This window comes from Echinops telfairi, unplaced genomic scaffold (assembly GCF_000313985.2).
Source record: "Echinops telfairi isolate 266 unplaced genomic scaffold, ASM31398v2 ScPeMD7_7469;HRSCAF=8507_1, whole genome shotgun sequence".
NCBI lineage: Eukaryota > Metazoa > Chordata > Mammalia > Afrosoricida > Tenrecidae > Echinops > Echinops telfairi.
This window is the reverse complement of record NW_022111373.1, coordinates 91,039,456-91,052,047: the sequence shown is the minus strand read 5'-3', so window position 1 is coordinate 91,052,047 and position 12,592 is coordinate 91,039,456. Positions and strand designations below refer to the sequence as shown.

At 45.9% G+C, this 12,592-nt stretch overlaps 1 protein-coding gene across 1 annotated transcript in view; it reads left to right on the top strand.

The window, feature by feature from the left end:
• The window catches only part of ZSWIM6 (zinc finger SWIM-type containing 6), an 82,326-nt gene extending 70,672 nt beyond the window's left edge, over positions 1–11,654 (top strand). Inside the window, exons 9-14 of the mRNA XM_004703704.2 lie at positions 9–255; positions 3,552–3,687; positions 6,392–6,549; positions 7,122–7,285; positions 8,918–8,999; positions 10,780–11,654. Coding sequence (XP_004703761.1) covers positions 9–255; positions 3,552–3,687; positions 6,392–6,549; positions 7,122–7,285; positions 8,918–8,999; positions 10,780–11,642 — 1,650 coding nt within the window. The 3' untranslated portion in view covers positions 11,643–11,654. The remainder of the gene's footprint in view (positions 1–8; positions 256–3,551; positions 3,688–6,391; positions 6,550–7,121; positions 7,286–8,917; positions 9,000–10,779) is intronic.
• Positions 11,655–12,592: the final 938 nt, after the last annotated feature.

The following is a 12,592-nucleotide window of genomic DNA, read 5'->3' as shown; positions in this document are numbered from 1 at the left end:
TGGGACAGTGCAAGTCGATGGAATTCCAGCACCTCCCTGCACACAAGTTCTTAGAAGAAGGGGAATCCTATTTAACACTGGCTGTGGAAGTGGCCCTGATCGGGCTGGGACAGCAGCGGATCATGCCCGATGGGCTGTACACCCAAGAAAAGGTTTGCCGAAATGAGGAGCAGCTCATTTCTAAGCTTCAGGAAATTGAATTGGATGACACACTGGTGAAAATTTTTCGCAAGCAAGCAGTCTTCCTATTAGAAGGTAGTTCGATAAAGATGTTTTCCCCTTCTTTATCCAATTTCATTGATTTGCTAGTATTTCTGAAGTCAGGACTACGGTTAGCTGTCCTGATGGGTATGATAACTGAATGTTAAAGGCATGTTGGCTGTTCCCAAGGCGGTATCACTTAATAAAAAGGTACAGATGTTTGGATTTGTGTCATTTTATTTGGGTGGGTCTACAGGAGAGGCCGTTAGAAGTCAACTCCATTGAATGCCACAAGCTTTTGAAAAGGACCTGTTGTCTTCCTGAGCTACTTAGTGAGCTACTGCCGGGAGCCATGTACCCATTTGCTTGATCAGTTAAATAATAAAATCGAAATTGTTTGGCACGCCTCTGCATGACTGGCTGTTCCTCATCTGGAATGATTTGAAGATGTCGTTTGCACACACTGACAAATACAGAGGGCTACAGGAGCAAATTTCCACTGCATGGCCAGAGTATTCCAGAGTGTTCTTTAAACATAGAATCGCAAAGTAAGATGTTCAGAGAAGTTCTAAGACAAAGTCTAATTTTCTTTTGGTAAGGTCAGGATTTAAAGGGCCTAACAAATTTTGGCTGGCATTATTTTCCAGAGGTTTTATGACCCTCAAAAAAATGGAATTGTTACCGTAATTCTCTTAATCCTTTTTGTAAATTCATATGTAATTGATGAAATTACTTGTAGCTCTCAAGTACATACATGTTGTTACAGGATTGTCCACATGATTGATAGGCTTAGACAGGGTTACATATGAGGAAGGGATTTAGTGGGGAGGGCCTTTAAAACCTCCTTCTTTGTTCCAAACTGAAACTATATAAACGAAAATATTTTGTTCAATTATATTTTGCATTCATAAATTTTAGAAATGCAGCTTGAAAGGAAACTTCATTTTTAGCATATTTCATTTTGGTAAAAATTCCAATGAACTTTAGAATGACTGCCTTAAATTCTTTGTTTTCCCTTCTGGGTATAGAAACTCCTTCTGACCAATTTCAACAGTGATCTTGCATCTTTAGTTACAGTTTTCTTTCCCTCTCGGCCCATGTGATTTCTTTTGAAGTAAACGGTACCGTCCATCACAAACCTTTTTTACTGCTCTCCGTCACTGGCCTCTACTGTCCAGTTTTTAGTGTCCATTCTACTGAGTGGCAGGACAGGGATGCGTGTTTTCAGAGATTCACAGTGTCTCCTGTCTGTCTACCAGGGGCCGTATTCAGTGTCTTCATGCCCACTACTCATGAGTACATTTCGACGTGTCTCGAGTCTCTGGCTAGTCCCTTCTTCCCCATTCAGTGTGTTTGGAGTACAGGGCTCATCCCCATACTCTCTCCTCCTGGCCTGGCAGGCCCCGGGTGCAGGCAGGAGGCAGTCCCTAGAGAAGGCGAGGGGCCGTTTCTGGGCACTCCAGAGGAGAAGACCTCCCTGTGTGCTCGCAGCACCAGGCCACAAGTTTTCTTATGCAAGGACACGCTTTACTAATCTCTAAGAAGCAATGGCTCAGCTGACCCTGGGTCAACGCTGTTTAGAGTTCGCCTCTCGTGGCCGTGGTGGCAGCTGGTGGCGGAGTGGAAAGGCACCTCCGGAGAAACTTGCTGCCCAATTCCAGTTTGTCATTGTGCAGTCCTCCAAGGACACGGATTATTAATCCACAAATAAGTTTGTGACTTTACTGGTGCTTTGTCCTGCATTTCACTAAGTGTTTCACTTGTTGGGACATGTCTACCAAGGTGCTGATGATGCAGTTGAACCTGGGTGGGACCTATTAAGTACAAAGACCTAGAGGATTCAAAATAATTGGTGGAAAAGTGGAATTTTTTTCCCACGAACTTTTTGAAGCCTCCCTCGTAGGCAACTTCATGGTTTAAAGGTAAACACTGAAAGGAAATACTGAAGCAATGAAGAATATAATCTATTAATTGCTCGGTAAATAAAGGAGTGTTAGCCACCATTAAATAATAGTTAGAATATTTTAAAATGTCTCAAGGGAAAAGATTCATAGATCTGGCAAAGTTAGAAATCTAGGGTGGGTTTTCATTTACTTGGGTTTAAAAAGATTATAATGAGTTGTTTAGATGATTTTTGAAAAGTACTTAAGTAGTTAATAGTTCAAAAATAGTCTGAAATATATCGAATTTTAAAATCACCTCCATTCAAATGATCTAGAAAGCACCACACTCGTCCTTTGTGCAGTTCATTCACCCCTCCGACTGCGTCTGAGGGACTTGCCGTCTAACGTCTCCCTCAGACACTTTCCTCACGGAGAACACACACATCCTGTCCTTGGAGTAGCCGTGTCATGGTTCATAATTCTAGAAATCATGAAACAGATGTTACCCAAAGGTGACATGGAAACTAATTTATTAAACACTTTACAGTAGCGAAACTTCCAAGTACCTCAGTGGAAGGTGGTTGAACTTACCACTGTGGTTTCCTCTCAGAAATTATTTTGAAAGGCCCTTTTGCCCTTCTAAGTGTTCAGAGCTCGCAAGGGGGAAGTCAGCACTGCCACCATGCCTTATAATCCACTAAGAAATGAGGTTTGACAGCTTACATGTAATTTAGCTTCAGAAATTGGCCTTCAGGTGCCCAAAGTGTGGTGGGTTCCCAGTTACTCTAAGTGTTTTCTTTTGTCTATGGCGAGGGTAACATGATAACTCCTCTGTTATTATTCATCACTTTCCGGGAATCAACATATGCCTGTGTTTCTGCCTGATGAAAGGGACCCTGCTGAATGTCTCTGTGATGAGCACTGCGGTGCAGGGTCCCCTTCCCCGCCCCCTACACACACACACACACACACACACACACACACACACACACACACACACACGCGCTTTTCATCCCAGCCCTCCAGGCAGCGCGTGCGCTGGAACCTGGAGCCTCCCAGCTCTGCCCTCAGCCTGCTGGGGTCTGAGGCCAGGGCCAGAGCTGCGGAGTCTCTGGGCCTTGGGAAAGTGGGTGCTGAGCGGCCACACATTTAGAAAGGGAGGTTCCTCCAGCTCAAAGAGGTGTGATGCTTGGCTGAGTTTCTTTCTCACGCAAACAATGGTGATGTACAAAAGCTGGGCCCAGCCAGCCGTGGTTCCCACTGGAGCCGCATTACGATGGCAGGGTGCTGCTGAAGTGAAGACGCACTGGATTTTGTACCCGAAGAGTTGCCTTCCTTTCTGCTTTGTCTAAGCTAGATGAACTTGTGGACGCTATACCTTGATGTCTAAAATTTTAAGACTTACTTTTCAAGAAGTGTTAGTTCATTTTGTAGGAATTTTAAAATGTGTTTGCTCTCTTCCCACAGCCGGACCATATAGTGGTTTAGGCGAAGTCATCCACCGGGAGAGCGTTCCAATGCACACATTTGCCAAGTCTCTCTTCACCTCGCTCCTACCTCATGATGCTGAATTGGCATACAAAATTGCACTGAGAGCAATGCGGTACGTATTCACAGCCCAGCTGGGCAGAGGCCGTCCGCATTCCCCACTGGGAAGATGGCTTTTAACTGATTTCTTCATTCATGTTTCTTGTAGGCAGCAGGAAGTTCCCCATTTCTGCTTCTTGGATGGCTGTCATGTGCTGTGTTGGTTGGCTGGGTTTGGTTCTGACTTAAAGAAAGGGAAGAACTGCACCCTGGGCTGCTGTCCTACCCACGCTCACCATGGCTTTCCCTTGTTGCTTCTTAAAGCCAGAATGTAGACCAATTTCAGCTCCTTTTAATCACCAGGCAGCAGCAATGGAACGGTTGGGACCATACTTGTGTACACTTTCAAAATAAGGGGAGGGGGAGATTAAATCCACTCAACTTAGTGTAAGGGGGGGGGGTGTGTTCCGTCACTCCTGCTGCAATTCCACATCCCACCAATAGAGCAGGAGGGCCCTGGGGTCCCCCAGAGCCCCCTTGTGATGAGCGTGTGGACAGGAGAAGGGGGGCCATGCTCACCGTGGTGAGGAGACCCTTCCCATCGTCGGCCAGGTGGGCTCCGCTCCGCCCCAGCACGTGCTCGCCGCTACTGTCCACCCCCTTGCTTTTTGCTTTCCTCGAGTCATTTTACCAAGTCTTTGAATTTAAGGGACTATTTTGTAATGAGTCACGCTTTTGTAGTTTTCTGTCTCACCTGTAATTTTACAAGCAGCAAGAATCTGAAGTAACAGGTACCTTTTCGTAAACATTAGGGCTGGTTTCTGTTTTGTTTTCGTTTTTTAAGTTAGTAATGTATCCATACATTTCTAAGAGAAGATGCGATTGGACCCCATGATTTAGGGCCCTTGATGAGTCAGCGGGATGAGTGCAGCCCTCCCCGGACCCGTGAGGTCCCCAGGAGTCAGACTGAACTCAGGGGCAGCTGTTGGTCATAGTCATGTCCAGATGAGCTGTGTGTAGCCTTCAGACTTGAGTCTGGGCCGGAGTTGTTTGACCCCTTAAGAAGCTTTTTTCCATTGGCACCAAGAGACCACATGGACTGATTACAGAAGCCTTACAAGTCATACCCTTTGTCTGTTTGTTTGTTTTTTAATACAAAAACATAATAATGAACATGAAGCCAAATCCCCCCCACCCCAATGACTTTATACCACTCGCTGTGTTTTAGTACCCCATTCTGTAGTAACAGATTCCGCGGCCTGTGTTTTGGAAAAATGACGTGAATGTTGCCTGTACTCACGCTAGTCGGGAGCGTTGTGCCCTGTTGTAAAGGGAAGGACGTTGATGTTCTGGTGCCACCAGGTGGACTTTCAAGCAGCAGAAAGGTTTCTCCGTGCCTCTGGCTTAGTTAAAGGTATCTTATCCTGTGGCGAAGCTTGCTTTCCTGACCACCAGAAGCTCATTGTTAGCAATCCCTGGTTGCTGCCAAGGCCGATTCTCCATGGGGGCGATAGAGCAGGCCACAGGGAACACCCTTCCTGGTCTCTCCACTGTTAGCCAGCCCCATCCCAGCTAGACGCCCATTTCGAGCTGCCATGGGAGGGGGTGAGGTGACCAGCAGAGCTTCTCAAGGCAGCCAGGGAGAAAGGTGGGGAAAGAGACCCAGCTGGCTTGCTCCCCATCCTTCCAAATGGGGACGCGGAACAAGGTTGCCTGTAGCACTTGGCTTCTCTTCTTCCTGGGCATGTTGACTGATTTTCTCTACTGCCTTGATGGCCAAATGTGCCTGTAAATGCAGAAACATTTAGCGTTATTTTTAAAAAGCTAAATAACGACTGTGCCAAAATCCTTGTTACATAATTGCCCACCTTACTGTCCTCTAATGGGAGTCATCCTTCCTCCTTAGATAAAAGGAGAAAAGGCAGTGGGGCCCCTGGCTTAGCAGCACAATAACTGCTTGTGGGTGAGCCCGGGGCCTCGTTGCCAGACCCAGCAGCTCACTCCCAGCTCTTAGCATGTGGTCCCTGATCTGGTCTGGTTGGCGTTTTGATGAGTGTCACAGGAGTTGCTTCCGGGGTCTTTTCTCCCATCATCTCGTTGCCTGGAATTTATCTTTGGAAAAGGTTGTTGTTGATGTATGTTCTTTGTGAGCATGGTTTTATTCTTAATCCCAGTCACATGGATAGAAATCAGAAATCACCCCAAATTTTTTCAAAACTATCAAGAGACAAGACCCTTCGCCAATGGAGTTAATCATCTCTGGCATGATTCAAGGGGCATATTCTAACTTCAAATTCCTAAAGTCATAAGGAACTAATTCTGCAGAAAGTGAAAACATAAATGGAAGAGAGGTCATTTTTAAAAAATTGCATGTCTTATTTTTTTGTCTTAATAACTAAGCTTCATCGTAGCCATCCACTGAGCCCTGGCTGTTGTCTCAATCTTAAATATTCACTATCAGTGCTGTTGATTTTAATTTTTTTAACAGTCGGTAAGCATCAGAACTTGTTTCACATCTCTTCAATGTTCCATATCGTAAGTTCCCTGACTATTGCAGCTTTCTGAATGAGGTGGAAGGAAGGAAGTCTCTCAGATTGTGGTGCTGATATGTTAACAAGGTGACTTTGACCTCCAGACAGCAGCCCTAGCTGCACCCGCTCTTCCTACCACTGAGGCCTGGACAGCCTCTCCCAGCCTCCACCCACTCCTCTGGCTTATGTCTGGGTGGCCGAGGTGAACAAGCAGTAATTAGGGCCAACTGCCTTGTCCTTTCATTGCAGGTTACTAGTATTGGAATCTACTGCTCCAACAGGAGACCTCACTCGCCCCCACCACATGGCGTCAGTTGTTCCTAACCGATACCCTCGCTGGTTCACTTTAAGCCACATAGAATCCCAGCAGTGTGAGCTGGCATCCACCATGCTTACTGCAGCCAAAGGTATTGAATTCTCCTGAGCCCTCATAATTATTTTGTTAGCTTGCCATTTATTAAAGGGGTGGTGCTGTCCACTGAGCTCTCAGTAGGGGTGCTAGCGTTAGATGTACGTTGTAAAGGGTCCATCCTTTGGATGCTAGTGTATGAGGCAAACAGGTGCCACTCACACGAGCCTGGCACCTTCCTCATTTAACGACATCATTAAACTTCAGATGGCAGAGTTCTTTGCCGAGAAAAGGTGAGTGGCCATTGAGATTCAGAAGCAGATTGGAAAGTTAGATTACCTTTTTTCCTCCCTGAGATGTGCACCAAGAGTCGCAAGTCGAGGAGCTGTGTGCTGTCTCATGTTGTTGCTGGTTCGTAAGTGTTATTAGTCATTGAGGGGGGGGGTTGTGCAACAGGGACTCATAGCATAACATCTGTGCCATCTGCCAACATCTTGTGTAAACTAACCTGTTCTTTGTGTTGCTTTTCCCTGACCTCCTCCCTTTGGGTTCGTGTCTGTGTTGGGTTTGGGGTTTTGTTTTGCTTTGCTTTGACTTGGCTGGATTTGGTTTTCCCCTTGTTCACTGCAGGCGATGTTCGGAGGCTGGAAACAGTATTAGAATCCATCCAGAAAAACATTCACTCCTCATCACACATCTTCAAGCTTGCCCAAGATGCGTTTAAAATAGCGACTCTTATGGACAGTTTGCCAGACATCACTCTCTTGAAGGTGTCTTTGGAGCTGGGGCTGCAGGTACATGACTGGGCATCCGGAGAAAGATGTGAAGACTTTGTCTTTCCTGGGGCACCAGGAACTGTACCCCGAATTGATGGCACCCTCGAAGCAGGGGGTGGTTTGTTAGGACTTTTTAGTGCAGGCAAGTGACGCTTCAGAGTACAATTATGAGAGTACCAGGAGAGCGTTGTATTCAGCACTGTGGCCATTTCCAACTGAACTGGACCATTGCCTGAGATGTAGGGACTATATATTTAGAAGCCCTATTTAAGTGGTTTTGTTTGTTTGTTTTTGTAAAGAAACTTCCATTTCCTGAATTGTGACCTTAACATTATTGTTTTCTCTTTTGAATGAATAGAGAAGAATTATTACTAGCAAGACACCTAAGTAAATCCATTGTTTGTATGCACTAAGGATTCAGGTGTTAGGGTGAGGTCTTTAGCGAGAGTGTGGATTCTTATTGATGCTTGCATTTTTATAATAGATGGACAGTTCCAACGCCAGTTAAAATCCTAAAATTAGAGAAAGGGTCGAGTTTCAGCTTCCGGCAGGCCCTCATGGACATATTACCAAGAATAATCTGAATTTGTCACACTGATAGATAGCAGATTCTAGTTTCTAAGCAGATCGCTGTATAAGCCAGGAAGAAAACATTTTTTATGTCTTCTCTCCTAGAATCTGTAGTAATATTTGCTCTTTTATTTCCCCTCCACATAAAGAGGATGAAACAAATCACTCACATTCTAATTGTCTAAATATGGGGAGTAAAAATGACCTGATTAAATGATCAATCTGGTTTTCTAGATATGGACTCTCCCTTAGAATGATTAATAGTTTTTTTAAAAAACGGGTCACTGGAAATCTACTTACTATTATAACTAACATTCAGGATGATCTATGCAGAGGGTATAGGTGATTGCATTTAAGCTGTATGGTGATGCATTTTTTATGTTTCTCTTAAAAATGAAATTCTTATTTCGCTTGTTTTGGTGTCATGGGCCCTATCTTAAAGATATGATACAGAAAGAATCATTCACACAAGCTACGTGGTTTGAAATTTCAACCCAATGGCTGATGAGCAAAGAGTCCAGCCCTGCCTCAATTTCTCTAGGAGCCAGCAGTGACCCCACAGTTCTTTGCCAGGATTTACATAGTTTAAGTCTCGAAGAAGCAGGAAGAAGTGGATAGCTTTATCATGGGGCCTCTTATTAGGAAGTTTTAAAAAGCACATCAGATCACTAATGGTGGCACAGAAGCGTGCTTTCCATCAGCCCAGGGCTGCCTTCATCAGCAGGATTCAGAGATCAGCTAAGCAACCAAAGCAATGGCTTTAAAATAATTATTTTCCTGTTGAGACTTCCTGGTCAGAGTGGATTCCTGAGGAACCTGAGAAACCTACGGCCGGCTCATGTGAGAGCTGGGGAGAGGACAGGACTGTGGGAGGCTCGAGGCCAGCTCTCCGATTCTGCAGATGGGAAATTGAGGGGCCCAACCAGAAACCAGCGCTCCCGATTCGTAGGCTCTGGGGCAAGATGAGCTAGGGGAGCCATGGATGAATCTACGTTCACACACAGAAGTTTGCTCTAACCCTGGTATGCTTGTCCCATTGACTTCGGGTAATGCCCCGCGTTTTTTCCCCTGCTTTTATAGGTTATGCGAATGACACTATCAACCTTAAATTGGCGGCGCCGGGAGATGGTGAGGTGGCTGGTAACGTGTGCTACGGAAGTCGGTAGGTAAACGCTAAGAAGAAGGTTTTTCCCTTGCCTCGTGGTATGATTTAACATGCTAAGTACAGCTATGAGAACGTTTCCCTGTCTCCTCCAATCTCTCTCAAGCTTACAGCCCATTCTTCCCCCTCTGGTTATACCCCTTTTCCAAGCTGTCACATTGTGAGATTCCAACTTCTTGTTTGAATTGCATGAAATCAGTTAGCCCAAATATCCTACTACCTTTATATTCCATTTTTCTGTCACTCTGAATGTGATTTTAATAAGTTTTTGAGAGAAGAAAGGAGGTCCCATAGTCAGTCCTAAGGAGGTCCTGGTAGCATAGTGGTTACGCATTGGGCTGCTAACTGCAAAATCAGCATTTCCATCCCCCAGCTGCTCTGCCAGAGGAAGATGGGAGTTTTCTGCACTTGTAAGGAGTTACAGTCTCAGAAACTCACAGGAGGCAGTCCTACTGGGTCCTACAGGGTCTCTGTGAGTTGGCGTTGACTTGATGGCAGTGAATTTTTATAGGCAGTCCACGGTAGGTTGGGAACTACTTCTGAAATGAACTTGAGTGGGGATCACTAGTTTAATTCACTTAAAAAGCACTCTTTTAAATAATTGTTTTGTTTGATTCTGTGTTATGTTCCACCCTCATGTAAGAGATGGTGAGTATACGTCATATTATTCAGCAGGGCAGGGACCGCTGGGTATGGTTTAGATGAGCTTACAGATGTGGGAGAAATTGTAGCTGGCCATCAGAAGAGCCCCTGGTTGCCCATAAGCTACAATTTGTGAGGCCCTTCTGCCAAGTCTTTCCCCTCTGCAGCAATAAATCAGTACTAAAGAAAACCCTACAGCCCCAGCCACAAGGCCGACACAAACAAAATGTGGCCGTTAAAATAAGTGCCGTGTAGCTTGTCATCTTTTCGTCCTGTTCGCTGATCAGACGGTAAGATCTCAGCGTTTAGATATTGACACAGAACCCATAATGTGAAAGTCATTATGACTGTTTTTTTCTTGATGTGTGTTGGTTTGTCATTTTGGAAGAAGGGAGGTGAGTCTCGGAGTGTGTTAGCAAGGCAGTACAAAGAGAACACCATTTCAGACACTGCCCCACAATTCCCCCACCCTGCATCAAGATCTACGTCTCATTTCTCAGTCGGAAAGACCGCACCTTCCCTGTAGCTCAGTCATGTTTAGCATTGGCCCACAGCTGTAGCTGGCCGTAAGCGGCCGCTGGTCTGTTTACGTAGAATGGGTCTGACCAAGACCTTCCCGACCGTGCCCAACATCTCAGTCCTCTGTAGGTCTGCTTCTGTGGACTGTCTTCTCTCGAGGACATCACGCTGTCCTGCTGCTTATCATGCCTAAAATTCTGTCTCTTGTGTTCTGCTTGCTACGTTTACACATAAATCCACACACCAAATACAAGTGCCCTGTTTGGGTGAGGGCTGTAGTCCTCAACACAAGTTCTGTAGTGAGGAACTGGCTGGCGGCCCCAGTGAACTAGAACTCATTAGCAGAAACCCATTGTCTGAAATGGCAAGCAGCACAGTGCAAATACCAGCCGCCAAGAGGATTCGTTCTTTCATTACAGGAAGTTCATGTTCCATTCAGGCATCTCAGTGACTAACGATCTATAATAACCTTATTCTACAAGGCTGCTCCCAGGCCCATTACCTTACAGGATTCTGTGGCCTAGCTCATGTCCTATGATGGCTAACGATGTAAGCATTGATTATGCAAGTGGAAAGAAGGCAGGACCTCAGTCAGAGGGCTTGTTTGTGTTCCTTGCAGGCGTGTACGCCCTGGACAGCATCATGCAGAGCTGGTTCACGCTCTTCACGCCCACTGAGGCCACAAGTATCGTGGCGACCACCGTGATGTCCAACAGCACCATCGTCCGCCTCCACCTGGACTGCCACCAGCAGGAAAAGCTGGCCAGCAGTGCCCGGACCCTCGCGTTGCAGTGCGCCATGAAGGACCCTCAGAACTGCGCCCTGTCTGCGCTGACGCTGTGTGAAAAGGACCACATAGCTTTTGAGACGGCGTACCAGATTGTTCTTGATGCTGCTACCACCGGCATGAGCTACACGCAGCTCTTCACCATAGCGCGGTACATGGAGCACCGCGGGTACCCCATGAGGGCCTACAAGCTGGCCACCTTGGCCATGACCCATCTCAACCTGAGCTACAATCAGGACACACACCCTGCCATTAATGACGTTTTGTGGGCCTGTGCACTCAGCCACTCCCTGGGCAAAAACGAGCTTGCGGCTATAATACCTCTGGTGGTCAAGAGTGTCAAGTGCGCAACGGTACTGTCAGACATTTTGCGCAGGTGCACTCTGACCACTCCCGGCATGGTGGGACTCCACGGCAGGAGGAACTCCGGTAAGCTCATGTCACTGGACAAAGCTCCCTTGAGGCAACTCTTGGACGCCACGATCGGGGCCTACATCAACACGACGCACTCCCGACTCACACACATCAGCCCTCGGCACTACAGTGAATTTATCGAGTTCCTCAGCAAGGCCCGAGAGACCTTCTTGATGGCGCACGACGGACACATTCAGTTTACACAGTTCATCGACAACCTGAAACAGATCTACAAAGGCAAAAAGAAACTGATGATGTTGGTGCGGGAGAGGTTTGGTTGATGGAACTCGAATGAATGGGGGTGGGGGTGGGGGCGGGGGGACGGTTTGTTTTTACTTGAGCCTGCCTTTGTACCCTTTTTAACTTAAAGAACAGAGCCACACGGTATTATATGTGTATACTTATATCGCGTTTGCAGACTAAAGTGTCATGTTGTGAAAGCTCGTGTGTGTTTTCCCCGTTTCCTTTCTTCTTTTTTTCCTTTTCTCTGATTTCGTCCGGTTCTGTATGAGAGAGAGGTTAAAAAGGTTTGGTTTACACTGAGTATATGTTGTCAAGTGGCAAAAGCCCACAGAGCTCTCCTGTTTTCTGTATACGTTCACAGCCTCAAAAAATAATAATTGAAATGGCTTTAAAAACCAAACAGAACACCTCCATCCTGTGATAAGTACCTCGAATGGATTCAGCTTTACTCCTTTGTAACTCATCTTGGCATTTTCCGCATATTTAAACAAACCAACGAAAAACGAAATACTAGCAGTGAAAAGGCTGACCCACGTGGCTTTGCAGTGCTGACCCACGTGGCTTTGCAGTGCTGTTCGCCCAAAAGCATGGCACACGACGCTTGTGCATGTGGAAACTTAGCGACTGTCAACATACATTCTCAGGGATTTATCAAAAAAAATTAAAAAAAGAATGAGAGCATTTATTGTACTGTATATATATTATAGTATATGTCTGAATATTGAAAATATAACATTAACTAATTTATAAAAAAATATTCTATGTAATGCAAAATACTTGAAGCTGCAGTAGCTTGGTTTTAAACAAAAACATCGACAACAAGAAAGCTGAGGGAGAACCTAGTGGAAGGACTGGAAGTGCGCCTGGCTCCAGGGTTGGCTCAGGCGGTGAGCTGCATGCTGGGCCTCGATGCAGAGCCACCTTTTGGATTGCATGGTGGGCGCGAGATCTATTGGGAGAAATCATGTATGTATATATACTTATACGT